Source organism: Rhipicephalus microplus, chromosome 3, assembly GCF_043290135.1.
Source record: "Rhipicephalus microplus isolate Deutch F79 chromosome 3, USDA_Rmic, whole genome shotgun sequence".
NCBI classification, from domain to species: Eukaryota; Metazoa; Arthropoda; class Arachnida; order Ixodida; family Ixodidae; genus Rhipicephalus; species Rhipicephalus microplus.
The window spans coordinates 162,456,213-162,474,506 of record NC_134702.1 but is presented as its reverse complement, the minus strand read 5'-3'; the positions used below and the strand labels follow the sequence as shown (position 1 = coordinate 162,474,506).

Below are 18,294 nucleotides of genomic sequence, written 5' to 3'. Positions count from 1 at the left end.
CCCCTTTTGTAGCGCAAATAAAGCAAACTCAAGGTATACGGTAATAGGGTCTGTAAAGGCTGCAATCGCGGCGTGTGACACACGCCGCAATCGCAGTAAAAACAATCGTTCCGTTCACTCCATTCTCTCTGTTCGCTACCACCGCTAATAACGCTTTAGTTTTCACATAAGCTGCGAATGGCTCGGCAAGGAAAATTGCTTGCTGCTGTTTTTTTTCTCGTCGAAGACACTGCGAAAATTTTGAAACATAATGTAATATTTGGAGAATATTATATTAGCGTTTTCACGAACGGTGATGAAGAGCGTGCATGTTTACTCACGTAAGAACACTTTGCAATCTACGTTTATGTAAAACTGCGCAACAATGGCTATCACTGAAACAAACACGTCAACGCAGTTTAGCAGTCGGGTCCGCCCGGTGCTATTTCGACGGGTGCCGAGCAAAAAGTCACTGGGGCGCTGCGAACAGATCGAATATTTCCAACATGTTGGTCACTTGCCACTGACTGTTCTGGTGAGAGCAAATGGTCTTTTTTTCTCTGTGAGCAAAATTGTAGCCTGAAAATGGTTACGTTTTGTGTTGCGTGAAACAACCTTGAGGCTGGGTATAGCATAAGTGACACATTAAATAGAAAAATTTACAACTGTACCCGTCCACTGAGCGAATTCGCTCGAATGAGATCCAAAGAGATTTCCAAGAAAGAAAGCATTTTAGGGTTCGTGCGACAAGTGAGTTGTCAGTTTTTCATTCTCAAAGGAGCAGTGCCGTAAAATTTCTACCTCGAGATGTATAGCCCTAACTCGATAGCTCGGTATGCAGAAGCAATATTTATTATTAGTTTTTTTTGTTAAGCACGTAGGTAGCTTAGAAGTTATCTCATATTGAGGATAAACAGCATACGAAAGCTCAGCGGGCCATTCAGCACGTTGGTAGATGGACACAATTAAGACGCGTTCAGGGCAGCCCAAGTGACGATGCACTATAGCAAGTATAACGTCAAAGACCTCAGCATTGTCATTGCGGCGCAGACCGGTGGTGACGCCTCTGAGCGGCTCCATTTTCATTGCTTCTGTTGGTTGTATAAAGCCCTGCGTCTGCGCCACACCACTTCGAACAATTTGTCGTGTGCTCGTCAGGGTTTCATAATTGGGAGCGACGACTTGAGCTGCATTATGTGCCAGCATGTCAGGCAGCCGTTGTGCGCAACTTACACTGTAGTGATGTTTAAAGTACCGCGAGAAGGAAGGTGTCACGGACAGCTACGAAGGTCATTTGTAAATGCTGTCAATAAGTACTGCGCATGCAATTTGCGTCTCCCCACGCTTGTGCGTGATGCACTGAACGTTGCTCTTACAGACGCAGAGGCAACGCTGTTCTTTGGAGCATGAGGTTATATGGGCAAAACACGCTAGCACGCATGTCTGGCTCAAAAAGCGAGTAGAGGGGGGGGGGGAGGGGTTAACTGGAAAATAAAAAGAAAAGTGAGCCCCGAAACTGTTTGCGTCATAGTGCGACACCTTATCAGTAGCGTACAAGTAAAGGCATAACGAGAGAGTAAAAGTGAGAGTGAAGTAAAGCTTGAAAGAAAATAAAATGAGATAGAGACATGGTCGAAGAAGCGCGGGGACGGGGCACCGTTTGGAAAGAGCTACGCTGGCGCCTAGGAGATCGCGTACGACACAATCATTCAGCACGAAATACATCAAGATATTCTCTGCGTACATGTCTGGAAAGAGAAGCGCGGGAGTCACAATAGTAGTGGTGGTCCTCGAAGAAAGGAAGAAGGCACTTAATTTATGTCTGCCTCTTGGGCGACACGGCACACTGCCTTGCAGGCATAGGCCGGCGATCTCACTCATATGAGCCGACTCACTCGGACTCACTCAGACTCAGATCAAGCCATGAGTCTGAGTCAGAGTGCGGTGAGTAATACTTTTGTGAGTTTGGGTCCGAGTGAGTCTGGTTAAAGAAATTTTTCGTGAGTATGAGTTCGAGGGGGCTCTGCTAAGCAAAATTTTGGCGAGTCTGAGTCGGAGGGAGTCCACAACGCAAAATATATATATTAAGTGAGTCTGAGTCAGTTTCACTTTCTTTTGCCGACCTAAAGTTCTATATAGTGATCTGCAGCACTAATATCAGCCTTACCTGGATTCACATTCATACTCTCGTATACCAACAGGTATTTCAAAGAAGTGTCGTTAATGCATCAATTCAATATTTATTGTTTAAACGCGTGAAATACTTAGGGGATGCGTCTTTGCCTCCCCCCACCCACTCTTCTAGGGATTTTCTTCATTATATCTCAGGATGCCAACTCTTAAAAAAAATGACCTCACCGATTTGAAAGGCTTTTCGAAGATGCTATGGCAAGTGACACAAAGAAGAGCACGCGCTGATTACATAGATATTGGTGTTAAAGAGCATTGTTATTACGATCGAAGAAGTCATTCTCGGCTGACGGACTCATAGGGTTAACTCACTCAGACTCGGATCGAGTCATGAGTCTGAGTGAGTTCGGGTGAGTAATGTTTTGTTGAGCTTGAGTCCGAGTGAGTCCGGCTGAAGAAAACTTTCGTGAGCGTGAGTTCGACTCAAGAAAATTTTCTTAAAGGGCCACTCACCAGGTACCATAGCGAATTTTAATTAGACAGTGGAATTTGTTGGGTGTCCGATGATAAAAATTTTGCCACAAAAATTTTTCGAATCGGTTCATCACGAGCGGAGATAACTGGTTTTTTGAAGCGGTGCGAGAAGAGGATGGGAGGAGGTGAGCTCGAAACCCTTGCTGCTCCTCCGCGTAGCCTTCGCAACCAAATCTCTTCCCCACCCTGTCCAGCATCCCACCATGATGAGAGGACGCGCGCATCACGTGCCCAAACAAGTCCAACCCCCGAGCACGCGAGCAGCGTTGCTTTGTTGACCAGCGTTATTTTGTGGCCTTCTGACTCTTTCTGCGGGATGGTTTGAAAACACTGGCTTAGACGCGGTAGAGTACATGAGCACAACGATTGCGTGAACGCGTAGGAGCGTTTCACGGCCGTCGTCTGCTCAATGCGCTGACCGCGGGGACACGAACGCATGTGAAACGCTGGCACATTAGCCCCGCATCTCGTAGCATTTCACGGGGAAAACATGTGAAAAAAACGTGCACAGTGTTTTATTGTGTATCGTTATTTATATAAGGTTTTAATAATATCTTAAAGCAACAAATACATAAACTACGCATATTGTGTTAAATAATTTTTCCCATGTCACGTGGTATACTGTCGACAACGTCAGAGCAGACTCGTCTACGTAGAGGACCAACGTCACTGCAATGCCGTGTACGTAGGGCCATTCCTACGCCCCCGTCATGCCCTCATTCTCTACGCGTGCTCCGGCAGAGTGGAGGGTGAGCAGCTTTGATCTCAAAATTTGACCCTTTTTCACGGCGCTTAGCGTTGCAAATTTCGGCATACGTGATCATGAACGCCTCGTCTACGCATTGCGCTTGTGAGCTCCAAATAGTCAAATCTGGTGAGTGGCCCTTTAAGTCTTGTGGAGTGAGCTCCACAAGTTTTCCCGACCTGTGCTTCCAGGGGAAGAGATAAAAAATAAAAGAATAGGAGAAAAAAAAGTTTGCAGCATATCCACAGAGCGAATAATGGAGAGTGGGGCGAAGCATTCGTCCGTCCATGCGTCCGTCTGTGTGACCATCCATGCGTCTGTTCGTGCGCCCGTCCCTGCGTTCGTTCATGCATCCGCCCCTGCGTCCGTTCATGCGTCCATCCATGCATCTGTCTGTGTGTCCATTCGTCCATATATTCAACACTCCAAGTCCCACCATGTCGCATATTTTATCATATATTCCCCATATAGAAAAACCGCCATTTAGTGGACATTCGAAGGACTAAACGAGAGGTGGCACACGCACACTTTCTTACGGCTTGCGCTTCGGGTCTACTTGCCACCTTCAACCACCTTGAGTTCATTGTATATACTAGTTCACTGTATTCTTGGCACTGTGGCCCACTGCTCGCTAAACCTTTCTAAAACCAAGGAGGTTACGCTCAGCGAGTATAACGTAGCAACCTTTTCCTGTCAGATAGTGATCAATGTACATGCCAGTGGCTGCTAATGTGAAATGAGAGACAGGAGGATTCAGCTTTTAGTTTCTTACGGCTTGCGCTTCGTATCTGCTTCCCCCCTTTAACCACCTCGAATTCATTCATGGTATATACTAGTTCATTGTATTCATGGCCCTGCGGCTCAACGCTCGCTAGACCTTTCTAAAACTAAGGAGGTTACACCCAGAGAGTATAATGTAGCAACCCTTTCTTGTCCGATAGTGCTCAATGTACATGCGAACGGCTGCTAATGGGGATCGCAGCGTGCGCGTTGACTAAAATCCGAATGCTCCTGTCTCTCATTCCCCATTAGCAGCCATAGGCATGTACATTGAGCACTAATTTTATTGTTAAACAACGCACAGTAGAAATCTCTCACCGGCACCACCTTGGAGGTCAAAATGTTATACTTGGCACCACCTTGCAGGTCAAAGCGTAAGACTAGTTACATACCACGATGGGACGCGGGACAAACGGGTGCCGCTATAAGGAGCTTTGCCCCTAAATGTGTAGTATTAGGAGAAAGATGTAGAAGACGGGGCACTCATCGTCGCATACGAGAGAGAGATCGACAGTTTAGCGAAAGTGTGTGCGTAGGAGGGGGGGGGGGAGCAGTGAAAGAAGGTGAGCCCGGCGAAGTGTTACACAATCCGCTGACAGGAGTGGTATTCTGAGCAGTGCAGACATAGGGAGCCTTCATGTCTGCACCTATGGGTCTCCGAGGCGCGTACATGAAGGCTTCCGATGCGGACGCATTTCACCTGTGATAGTTTAATTAATCGTTCGTTGTTGTTAGCCACCAGACTGCCCATTTCTTTCTGAACAGAATAGGAACTTGCCCAGTTCACAACATTTATTCCTGTTTTGTGTCCTTGCAGCCAGCATAGCCCAAACGTGTGTCTCCAGGTGCCTGCTCGGACCAGCGTCAATTTCAATATCGCCCTTCAATATCGCAACGATTATTCGTCACGTCGCGAATCGCAATAGTTTCATATTCGTCAATGTTTTCTGTTATCACTTGTAGACACTGATGACGACAGTGACGGTGGTGGTGAGGAGATTACGAATGCACATGCGTGCCTAGCAGATGAAATGTCAGCTGAAGCTAGCGCCGCTGTTTCGTGTGGCCACGTCATCAGATGGCGTATGACTTCGGGAGGTGACCACGCGCCAGCGCTACAAATTGGCGGGATTTCAACGAACTTAGAAAATCACTCGATACTGGTCATATCAATCAATGTTACAGATATTTATTCACCCATAGTTGCATTATCAGTAGCAAGTCGTTACTGGGGGGTCGATAACTAAACATGGACGCAAAAGTCGCGACGTGCATGAAGGTTATGTCACTGCTCCTTTAGTATAACCGCCATAAAGCGCAAACGCTTGTGCATGTCCTGCTAGACCCTCGTGCCCCCTGCTTGAGCCACTATCGTCGGGGTTAAATAGCAGTATTGAATATAAATAAATAAATAAATAAATAAATACAAAAGAAAAAATGATCTGTATAATTAGATGTTGGTTAGTCATGAAAAAAAAACTGTTTCGGCTTAAACATATAAAAGATTACAAGAGTAATAACAAAACACATTAAATCTGGCCATAAAACTTCATACAAAATTTGAATGATGTGGTGCATACAAATAAAATGTTGTTAGTGAAGATTGTCCGCAGATATGGCCGTCATTTTTCGAACATCGCCTATTCTTTCCATTACTGGGGAGCAAAAGTCGCGTATAAGCATATGAACTCAGTATGACCCAAGCATAACAGAGTTGTTTTTGAAGTCGACTAACTCTACTGTGGTACGTACAGCCGACCAATTCTTCACATACATAGCATGCGCAGCGGTGATTATATTGTGTCGCAGTGCCATTTCATGACAAAAAAAAATAGAACAAAGTTGTTCTGCGTGCCCATGCTTTGTGGAGCACTTGCTTTTGCCCTGTTTAAATGCCAAGCAGATTATGATTAGGGATTGTCCCTTTTCCGTCGCCGTCAGGGTTACCACTGACTTTCGAGAGAAGTTCGCCGAACTATCAGCAAAATGTCAGCAAATGTCACCATTTTCTTTCAAATTGCGCCAAAAACATTCCCACTCTACTTATGTGTGGCGTTCAAAGTAATGAAAACTCCGAATTATATATGGCATCGAGGAGTATGGTACCATCTATAAATTCTGAATCACACTGACGTTTTTCAATGACAGTCACATCACCCGCTTCACAATTGCAGCACTGAGAAACGACATGCATTCATTAGTAGTGCTCCTGAGTGCTAGCTCCCCATAACAAAAGTTTGTGATGGTTTGATCTGCAGTGAATACAGGATGAAGCAGTCACGACAACTAGAGATGGACACCGCAGACAGCCCTGCTGCAAATGTAGAGAATTTCAGAGCAGTGGAATCCTGAGTCCGAATATCGAACTCGATTACAGAGCAACGGGAATAAATTTTAAAGTAATGCGTAACTGTCGCAATGCCCGCGCCACTCTTTCTATGTGGTCATGTTTACGCTATACATTCACCTCACTGCAGTTGCAGAAGACCACCTGAAGGAGCCCGACTTTTTGGTCCTCCCGAAAAGTATGTTAATAAATTTAAACTCTACACATTAAATTAGAGGGTACTACAGCAGTGACAACCTATTCAAGACAGTGGGAACCGTGGTCGAAACACGCACCATTGCCGAGTCACTACAGAACCGATACTTTCAAGAAATCAAAAAAGCCCCCCCCCCAAAAAAAAACAAAAAACGCAGTATAACACCCCCGCCTCACGAAGCCGTCTCCTGACGTAAATTTGGCTGGGAGTTTGCTGATGGATCCACCTGTTCCTCCAGGATTTAGGTGAACTAGGAGATACACATGAGAAACGGGACAGACGTACTAAATTGCGCCTTTTACCGGTGCGTCTAAAACTACGAAATTGAGAAGAAATGTTCTCACTGAACTTTTTAAACACACTTTAAGTACAATGCACAATTGAGCCAACACAACAAACCGAAAATCACCAGAAATTCGCCACGTTGACATTAATAATTTTAGGTTACCATGGGCCTCTGAAATTCGTCAATTTGGCGAAAAGTAGCTAGAAGTGGCAACCCTGGTCGCCGTAGCCACGCTAGTACTCGGAGCGCCCACTATATATGGCTTTGCGGCAGAGCGCTCGCCCTGCAGTCCGGTGCGTGCTCTGGTATGAGTGGAGACCACTTGCAGCGCTACGCTGCTGTGTGTAATAAAAACGCTTGCTCCTCACACATACAGTGACAGCAGTAAGAATGAAAACATGAGCATAGGTTCGGCGGAGGCGAAGTCTTTCAAAGCGGCTGTGTGCGCAACCATTACCATAAATAGTGACGAATAAGAAGCACCTCATACGGTAATTTAAGAAGAACCATGGCTGCTACGCATACTACTCAGTATTCTCTTTACGAGGAGATGTGTGCGATTTCGTTTTTAGAACTGAAGTCATACGGTGAAGATACAAAAGAAATTCCGCATATGCGCGAAGTGAATGATGAAGAAGGAGCTTGCTGCAGAGGCCGAATGCGGTAAACTGTTAATTTTTTTAATTTTTTTGAATTGAAAGTTTATTTTGCCCTAAAAAAACTTACAGGAGCAGGAGCACAGACAGAAGGCTATACAGCCTGACAAAGGGTCTCGGCTTCTAAATTCTCCGCACATATGCGCAATTATCATCATACAAGGACGTGACACGAGAGTTGTTGCGGTGTGATTGTATGTACACATTATATACACAATGTTTATTATTTACATATCAATGTACTATAGGCAGATATTTATATACCAATGCAGTCTATATATTTTGCTCAAGAACCTATTTACGGATCACATAAGCTTGCAGGAACGTTTCCTTTTAGCATATTGGCTTTGTAATTCATAAACTACAAAGCCAGGGGATCTTGAACTATAAGATGCAGTATAAAGTTCGAGAAGGGCTCCGACAACGAGGCCGCGCTGCAGCCGCATTTCAAGTCCTTCACGCCACCGCCTTGGCTTCTAAGGTGTTCATAGTGGGTAGCGTTATCGACGCGCACTGAGTGATGTGCGGTGAAAGAAAAGGGAAGCACGCCGAGAACGAGCGCTATATATAGGCCTGGCCACCTAGCAGTCTACTACCAACTAGAGCACGCGCCGAAAGTAGAGCGAGCGTCACCTGAGCGGCGGCGCGCCATCCAGTGAACGTTTTTAAAACGAAGAGCCCAGCTGCGCCTCTAGTGGTAGCAATGAGCACTAGCGTACACTACGGTGCAACGACGAGAGACAACCCCTCAGCAAAAGGAGCAAGCTCCTAAAGCTTGCGCTAGTTAGAGATTTGGGTGACTGTACGTACAGCTTGCCTGAAGGGGAAGACACGTGCTACTACTACCGTTTATCACAGGAACCCTCGCTTGCTGGCACTGTGTCGATCCCTGGCGCCGAGCGTACTCCGTGTCGGAGGCACCACGAGCAACCTGCTGCTGTTCAGTGAGAAGAACCGCACCACGCCGGACCCGGTGCGCGACTGGCAGAACAACGTGCTCTACCCGGAGTACAAGGGGCCACTTGTCATGCATGGTAGGCAATACGCATGGACACGCATGCGCATAGATCAGCATGGTAGCATCCGGAAGACGGTATCTGTCCTTTCGAGCAAACCTCAAAGAGAAAAAAGTTAAAAAATACGGAAACTGTGTGTACTGTGCATGGGAAAGCCAGACGGTGACTTGAGGACTCAAGGTCGGTGCTTCACTATGGAGTAAATCAGCGGAAGATGGGGGCGCACTGAGTCACTACAACACGCACCTTGTCAGCTTCAAACGGCCCTGTATGGACCTTTTTTTGCAGAGCGGAGCATTTTTTCCATAGGAAGTGTTGCAATCATGTGAAAGATGCTTTCTTCAACCTTAACTTTCCCGGTTTTCTTCAATTCAATCCTCTCTTGTTGCTCACTATTGCAATTTACAAGTCAGATCTTTAGGTTTCACGTTGCCTGCATGTGCGCTGTAGCCTTTCCAATATGATATGCGGGCAGCCGGAACATATTCATCGCGAAACGTTTCTTGGCTGAAATAAAGTAGCCCTAATAATCACTAAGTAATTATTGAATAGCTTTCTCAATGAAGTCTTGTGCCCCACTGATTGAATGCCGCAAGAAGTTTTAGAATTCTCCAAGTATGGGCATAGCCACCAGGATTTGTCGCACGCTTCAAGCACTTTCTCTCTCTCCTTTCATACCAGCCAGTATGCTGAAAATTACGTAGGAAGGCTGATGAAGAATGAAAAAAGAGCAAGAAGCCACGTCTGCTAGTTAGCGAGTGTCATAACATTCAGCATTTTTTTTACCTTCGACCGTGGCTTACTTTAAGTGCGATCGCCAGTGAGCGCAGGCGCACATCATGGCATCTCGCGACGGTGACTGTAACTATCCAGCTCACAATGCTCAAATCAGCCAATGGCCTTCGACTTTGCACTTCCGGCGTGGTGATTTAGGTTTATGGCGTCACTTGTGTTTGTGCCGTCGTCCCTTTGGTTAATGGCAGCACTGGTTAGAACAGCGAGCGATTTGAAGACTGCATCTGTAGGCTTCTTCTATCTGTCCTTGAGCGGCCCGGGTGTTAGTAAGGCAGCACTGCCGCCCCTGATATCGGAATGTGTAACTCATAACACGCTTCGCTTAGAAATGTGTGTCGTGTTCTACCAACGCCACCGACGCAACGCATGCTTGGCGGTGGCCCGTAGCTGAACTGTAGTTTGGTGTTCGTGGTTCGCCACTTTACCCGATTGTCCAGCAACCACGCCACACAACAAGCTTGCCGCCCCCACTCTTACACGGTGATCGTGAAGGCTCTCAAAATCCACTGTGATTCGCATTGCACTTTCCTATCGAAAATGAAGGATTTAGGAACAGCCCCTCGTCGAGCTTATTCAGCCAGCACCGCCACAGTGGCTATATCAACAGTGTGTCATCGAGTCTTCTAGTAAAATTACTAAAATACGCTATTTGCCCAAAGACGTCCTTCATTCTCGAAACGTTTGTATAAACGTTTTGAAGCGTCCAGTGCCATAATGCCAGCTTCTCGTCCCTAGTTGGGCTCAGCATAGATTCCCCAATTGCTCGGAATGTACCACATTTAGCAACTTGCTCGTCAAGATTCGTATGACTGCCAGTTGGGCAAGTTGGCATAAGTTCATATTAAAACAAGTGCCAACAAGCACGAACACTCAGAAAGGACACAGGACGAGCGCCTACTAACAACAGAAAATTTTTATTTTTCGAAACGAAGCGCCCATTGCAACAATGCTAGCTTCTCATCCCTAGCTCGGCAGACCATAGATTCCGAGAGTGCGCAGAATCTACTAATCTTTAACAACTTGCTCGGGAAGCTTCTTGTGATGATGGCCAGTAGGGCATGTTGGTACAAGTTCATGATGAGACAACAGGCAATACGTACGAACACTCAGAAATCACACAAGACGAGCGCTTACATAGCAACTGAAAAGTTGTTATTGTAAGAAACGAACACTCATGCGTATCGCACATGGACATCACGAAAAACTACCCTATTATCATCAACAACGTGAAATAACGAAAGATCACTTGTGTATTCGGTAGCATACAACCGGTAAAAAGGCGTGTTTTGCCCCCCCCCCACCCAAAAAAAACTTCAAGAAACCAAGAGAAAAAGGTCATGTTACGTCCAAAAAAGCAAATCTCAAAATTTGTTGAGAGAACAGATGACTGGCTCACGCACTTATCACATTAAAAAATGGTAGGAGCTATGTTGAGTGAAAAAAAAGTCATTTAAGGAATATCATTCACGTGTGAAAGAAATACGTTGGTCAATCAAGTCGTTGCTTGAAATTCCGCCTTTGTGAACATGGCAGTTCCCGAAAGGGGGCCCCAGACTCACATTTAGCGAAGCATTGCAAGGAGTGCACTTGCCAGTCAAAACTTTCTGACGCACAAATAATTGATGCACAAGAAGTGGGTGAGGAGAGAAGTAATGGAAGCGTATGGAATTAGAGAGGAGACAAGTGCGTCAGCCACGCGTTCATTCTGCCAACAGATTGTGAATTTGCATTTTTGGACGTAATATGACTGAGTGCATTTTCTTGTTTTTTTTTCTTTTTTTCGGGGGGGGGGGAGATTAAAGCGTTTTTTTTTTGGTTCTATGCAATCGATTGTAAGGGTGCTCTTTCGTCATTTCACGTTGCTGATGACAACAGGGGGTTTGTGAGGACATGCATGGAGTGCATATATGAGAGTGTTCGTTCTGAAAAAAACATTTTTGTTTCCTAATAAGCCCTCGTTCGGTGTCCTTTTTGAGGGTTCGCACTTATTGGCGCTTGTTTCATCATGAAGCTGCTTATGCTCGCACCCTGTCCGGCGGCGGTGGCGGCCGGCATGTACATCAGTGTTGCCAGTGCACACTACTCCGGTCACCGCTCACGGTGTTCTCTCTGTTGATTACAACAATGGTCATTAGATGGCACGCCGCTGCCCAAGATGTTGGCTTTCCGCTCGACCAAGTTTGCTTTTGCTCTTTTGAACGTGTGGTCGCTCAACAAACATGCTCAGGACATAGAGCATGATCCCGTCCTGAACGCAGCCGACGTGCTCGGCTTCACGGAGACATGGAACGCTTGAAACATGCACATCAATGGGTTTCCAGCCATCTGCAGTAAAGAAACGGGGCGTCCTGCGGGCGGTGTCGAGATCTACGTCAAGCTACCTGATACGGCTGAAAATCTCACGTTTCCAATAACCAGTCATTGCCGTAACGGGGAGCATGCCGCTGTTAAGCTCTCATCCGGTATAGCAGTCATAGCCATGACACCGAACATGTCAGAAGGTGGCCTCACCAAGTGCACTGAGAAGGCATTGCAGCCTTACAGGACTGAGGTCAAACACGCTCCCTTCATGCTCGTCAGAGATCTGAACATTGATATTATGGAAAGCGATCATCATCGAGCAAAGCCTTTCTTGTACTTTCCATAACTTCTTTTGTGTATTTAAAATGCATACAGTTCATGAAAATGCATGCTATGCACCTAGAGGTAAGTTATTAAAGATTGTGTATGTAATGTATATATAACAGCGTCGTCCCGTCTATCTACGACGGTGGGAAGTGTGTACGAACGATTCGTTGTTTACCGATTCATCGCCGTGCAAGCTCCTCTAACATCATTCCGTTTGTGGATATGGCGGGGACTTCTTCTAATATCTGATTAACGTCACTCAGACACTCTCTTTCACCAGGCGACGACTGGATTCGTCTGAACTCGTTCGTGAAGGCCGTCGGCTGGGAGCTTCTGTTCAGTCTCAACGGACTGAACAGGCGCAGCGGAGCCTGGGACTCATCGAACGCTGTGCGCCTGCTGCGGTTCAGTGACTTGCTCAAGCTTAAGGTTCACTGGCAGCTCGGAAGTGGTAAGGGCTGCAGACGGCTGTTCAAGATGTCCCGTTCTCCATCTGTCGTGACGTTGCCTTGGCGGCTGAGCTCTGCCAAATACCACGGCGAAGAGATGTATGGCAGAGCCCGAAGTACCGTCCTCATAGGGCGATTCTAGTTGAAATGCCACCAAAAGAATCATTGAGCTTCTACATGTTCAAGCGGACTCCCGGCAGGTTCCCAGCAGCAGGCCACGCGGTCACTATTCTGAGCAGGCATTTGTAACTACGGCTCGGATGGCCGGCCACTGATGCTCTGCGCGGCTTGTGAAGACCCTCGAAGCAGGTGGTGCTCGCTTCCGTATCAAACGCTGGCAGTTGTTGTGGACGTGCGTGAGAATGGTGTGTTGCCGGCATTCTTTATGCTTAGGTGAAAATAGGAGAGCAGAGAACCCCCTTTCGTATTACACTTTACCATACTTAGGTATATTTATCAAGACGCTATTACTACGAAAACCATGTTACATGGAGAATAACTAGTATTGAGTGGAAGGTTGACAAGAATATGGGAGCATCAATCCAAAGCTAGTGTTGTTAATGCAAGGCAAATGCTTTTCGAAAAAAGACAACTTTTGCTTTTACTTCAAGTGCACTAATGAAAACGTTGACTCGAAGCCCATAGGCTTGCGCACGAGGGAGAGGCAGGGGGGGGGGGGGGGGTCTTAGTCACCTAGTATGGAGGGAGGCACAAGGACAGTATCATATATTGGCATAATAAAGAGATCTAAGCTCTGCGACAAACCTTACTCCGCCCCCCACCCCCTTGTAGGGAGACCCTGCGCATGCCTATATATGTCCAGGCTAACAACACTTCTATTGTTGGACCATTTTTAATGTCTGTCCCTTGTCGTTACTACGTCTTATGAACACGCACATTTTCGACGACACTGCTGGCTTAAGACCCTTCGTGTTAAGTTCCAAGAAATGGTTCCGTACTTTTTTTTTACTCCTATAAAGCCACGGTGCAAGGGCAGGTGATTCAGAGAAGCAGGCAATGTTTTTTTTTTCATCCATTGAAAATTCCGTAGTTCCCCTCTCCCTCCCCCAAATTGGGAGCCATGCGTATGCCTATTGAAGTTCACATTGACACAGGAAACTCATAGTCTGAGTGGTCAATAGTTGGTCTCTTGTCGTATGAGCGTGTTGCGGCTAACGCCACACCATAGTTTTTTTTTCTTGAACATATTTGGTTGTACCATGGGGATGCTGATTCATGAGCAGCTCCTAATGAGACACACGCTTGAACACGTAGAACTGGAGGCCACCGGTTTGGTGCATGCGGATGAGCTGGCTCGCGACTACAGTGCCCTGCGGCACCTGCTACTCTTTTGGCCGGCGAAGGGCAACCTTGTGGGTCCAGACATTGGAGACACCTCGCCGGACGCCCTCGCATTCCTCGACGGGTGAGTAGCAAAACGGCTACATGTACAACACGGCAAAATCAGTTTCAAACACGTACACTTCATCAACAATATTTCTTGCCAGCCTGGGAGGCACGCGAAAAGAAAACATTCTGCAACTGTTGCAAATTGATCAATTCCAAAGACTTAAAATATCAAGGGTTGTTTTTTAAGACCAAAACGATTACACTTTGGTCTATACCCAAACGCAATACACCGTACGATGAGAGACAAAAAGTGAATTACTGCATATGCCTCGCACCGTCGGCAAAGAAATCGTGGTTCACCATGCAAAATAAAGAACCACACACAGCTATATTTAAACCCTTTTAGCTCGAACTATAGCTCTGTAACACCGACCTTCCCGTTCTTGTTAATTTCCGAGGTCAGGTAGGCAAACACAAAGGTGTAAGAAGGCTCAGTAGGAGAAGCATGATGGCTGCACACGCGCAGCGGGGGCATGCTTTGTTATTTTCAATGACGGTGGGGCTCCGGCCTTACCCTAAAACAGGCCAAGCCAGTCTTCGGTCTCAGAATTTCACTCACAATGCGCGCAGGGTCGGGTGCCCGAAATATATCGTCTCGTTTGCAGAACGGTGTTGTCGGACATTGCAATAAGTGAGCAAGAGCGCACACGGTCAGGACTAAATATTGCCTATCCTTTGTTGCTGGAGGGCGATCGAGGGCGCTTCACACTTTAAGACCTAGTACAACGATGGTGTCGGCGCAGCAAGTAGCGCATACAGAACTCACTGTTTTAAATATTTTCCATGGAATTTCAAGTGCTATGTGCGCCACTAATTACGTCAGTTTAATAAATGTGCGAACTGATGCCCGAAGCTGTACTGCAGCCTCGTAGTTAACCGCTGGTTTGAAAGGGTAGAAGCGTTCGTATGAAGACAGCTGTTTGTCTCCGTGTGTCAATGCACTCTCATGGCTGGAACGTCATAACACTCACAGATTATACGTACCTAGCCAAGTTTTTGAACTATTAAAATACATGCACTGAATTGTGTTCCCGCATGTCCTCATGCTCGTGCCGGCTTCTTATTGCGAACAACGGGTCATACATTGCCCACCTATAGGGCACGCAGCGTTCGCCCCCTTTCGCCCTTCTGTATGAATGCAGAGCACATTAGTTTTACAATCTGATATGGATGCTCAATTGAATACCGGCAATCACGAATGCAGTATCAACAAATGATAGACGTAACGTTTAGAGACAGGGAGATTATGGTGAGGATTAGAGGGCAGAAGGCAGCCGACATGCTAGTCGTGCTCAAGGAAAAGAACTGAAGTTTGTCGGGCCGTGTAATGCGTACAGTCATTCGAGAATGCAGTTAGTACTATCAGAACAAAATGCGACAGCAGAAGCCATTTCTGTGGGTCCATGCAAGCTATCTTCGAATAAGCAACAAAACAACAACATTAACAAACAAAGCGTCTTTTTTGAAGATACGCTATGTCCCGTGCAAGCAGCTCCTCGTAATTTTCTGTTTGCTTCAGCATACAATGGTTTCACATTGAAGTGGAGCTGACTTATAATTTTCCTTTGCCATGACAGAGCTATAAAGCTGTAGTTGCAATTTTATAAGATATATACTTTGTTTTCGCTTCCATACTTGAAGAGCAAGCATAGTTAAAGGTACGTGAAATATTACTGCAGACCGCACAACATACTAACAAGTTGGCGAGACCGAATTCGCGTGACATTTGATTTGAACCATTTTTTTTGCCAGGGTAGAAGACAGCGCACCTACTTCACGCAGCATGTCGTGTTTATGGCGCTCCCAAGTCTTCCATCTCCCTGCAAGGGGACTGTAATCACTTTAACCAGTCCACAAGGTTTCTTCGAAATATCCATGGCTGAGAACCATTGGGTTAGAGACAGTATTGACCTTTATCCTGCAGTACTTGTAATGTTGACTGGTTGAAAATGTTCACAATGATATAAAATTTTGGGTAAATGAGAGAAAGAAACCTCACAAGTTTTCTATCATATCTCGTTTGGAATTCCATGAGTACGCCTGCTGTCTGTTTTGAGAACTCCCAGAAACAAAGACTGTCTTCGAGGATGTAGTTAAAGTTGTGGCGTTAAGAAGGTGACCAAGAGGCAATAAATATAAATCAATAGAGTGTAAATTTTTGTGGAGCTTCTTAACAAAGAGTGGTAGTGCCTGCTCGCATTCTCTTTTGCCTGAGCTATTCGGAGCATTCATGGCCTGCGACTTTAACAGACGAAGTGTTTGTGGTCTGTTATTAGATGCGAAGCAGCTGTTTGAATTAAGTGTGTAATGCCTTACGTACGTGCATCCATATAAACGCACCCCAATGCTTTCCCCTCGCCGCAGGTGTTGCAGTTGGGCCAAGTAGGTTATTCACTAACTCTCTCACACACTCACGCCATATTTGCGCACTTACGTCACGTTCCCCTCGCACGCTTCTCTCGCACATTTGCAATAACGTCACTCTCATCCTCACCCGCAGCCCGCTCGCCGCAGCGCTCATAGTTGGCAGCTCCACCGCCCACTGGCAACACGTTTCTCGCTCGCTTCACCCTCTCCACCACCCGTAAAGCTCAACTGCACGTTGAATGGAAACACTCTTTTGGCTCGTTTATCTGCGATGAAATTTACATAAAGTCTAATCAGCCTCCCATGCCTTTGTGTTTCAAACAAACGTTCGCTCGAGTAAACGTTACAACGAGTTTCGCTTCAAACCATTTCTCCAGCACCTGCGTCGACGCCTGTTTCAATCAATTCAACGCTGTGCGCGCAGCTGCTGCTTTGCATCTGATCGGGCTTCCCTTCGCGGACATGGCAGCTCACAAGCAATGTTGACCCCCCTCCTTTTGTGCTATGTTTTCTGGATCGGGAAAATAACAAGTCCTTAATTATTTTAGCATCATAGTATTTCTGATTGTAGCTCTCGTTCTGCAGCGAATTTGAACAAGCGAGAATGGAGAGCTTCTTCAGCTATCACACACACCCACAAAAGTAATCGAGTTTTTTCATTTCTTTCACAACAGTTTCGTCGAGGACGCGTACAAGAGTATCGACGCCGTGACATTTCACTAGTAAGTACCCATTTCATTTATATATTTATTTTACACTTCTCATTATATTCACTTCTCATTATATTTGCCCCAGAAACTTCACTTGGACGATGTGTAATTAATTCGCCAATATAGGTTGGAAGGAAGTTCAGAAAGAATCAGAAGTGCAAATAAGAGTGAAATGAGAAAACGTTAAGCAGGAACTAAGGAGGAACGTCAGACCAGAAGCTAATACCTGGGGTTTAACTTCCCAAAACTACGATATGAATATAAGAGATGCCATAGTGAAGAGCTCCAGAAATTTTGACTAGCTGGGTTTTTTAACGTGTACCCAAATTTAAGACGCGCGCGGGCCTCATTCTCGCTTTTATTGAAAATGCTCCTACCACAGTAGGGATTCAATACCACGACCTTCAGTTCAGCAGTCAAGTGCCATAACTACTGCACTATCACGGTGGGCCCGACCAGAAGGCCACAAGCGTGCATCCGGAAGGCACTTGGTTGATTGAAAATGACATAACAAATGGCTGGTGTGATCGCGTTAGATTTGATGTTCTAAAAATGTTAAAAGGAGTCACATTCGATAAAGAAAACCAGCACCGACAGCGATGGTAAAAAAATTCTGTATATGAAAAGGGGGTGTTTAGAAAAATATTTATGACGGACGGTGCACACAATAGCAGTTCAACAGAATGTTTCCTTGCTAGAGATACGTTGACGAGCATCACAAGATATACTTCACTGACATGGGCATAATATACGAAATGACTCGGAAGCAACGTGTAAAATGAATGTTCCACCAATGCACAGGCAGAAAAAAATGCCTTAAACAGATCAGCCAGTCAATAACTTTATTGAAAAAGGGCCCATTCCCTTCAAGGGGGAGATTAGACTACGAGACGAACCATCGTGGGGACAAGCAGGGCAAGCCCCACTGTGAAGTCGCAAGCCTTCTGGGCAACCTAAAGTTTGACATTGTAGTCCGTACTGAAGAGCGTCAGTTGTCAGCAATGTTGTTCATACGTTTGCGAAATATTAGTGAAGATGGGTACCATTCCGTTTGGTACATTTTGAGCATGTTTGACTGCGGCTTCATGAATCCCTAATGTGGCGGCGGGACATTTAATTAGATGCTAGTGCCTGCAAATTTTATTGAAGGTGAGGACTATCTCTCATCGCCCCGGATCGGCGTCCGGCTCAGTCGATTGGTTCACGTGCATGGGCATCGGCTGAATGCGGGATGACCGGATGGGCCCCCTCGCCCACGTGAACGAA

At 46.0% G+C, this 18,294-nt stretch overlaps 1 protein-coding gene across 2 annotated transcripts in view; it reads left to right on the top strand.

The window, feature by feature from the left end:
- LOC119180320 (heparanase) overlaps nt 1–18,294 on the top strand; it is a 73,547-nt gene that overhangs the window by 22,027 nt on the left and 33,226 nt on the right. The window contains exons 5-8 of one of the 2 annotated variants that reach the window (XM_075890394.1): nt 8,512–8,687; nt 12,373–12,543; nt 13,817–13,967; nt 16,993–17,040. In XM_075890394.1, coding sequence (XP_075746509.1) covers nt 8,512–8,687; nt 12,373–12,543; nt 13,817–13,967; nt 16,993–17,040 — 546 coding nt within the window. The remainder of the gene's footprint in view (nt 1–8,511; nt 8,688–12,372; nt 12,544–13,816; nt 13,968–16,992; nt 17,041–18,294) is intronic. The other variant, XM_075890395.1, reaches the window with a different exon arrangement.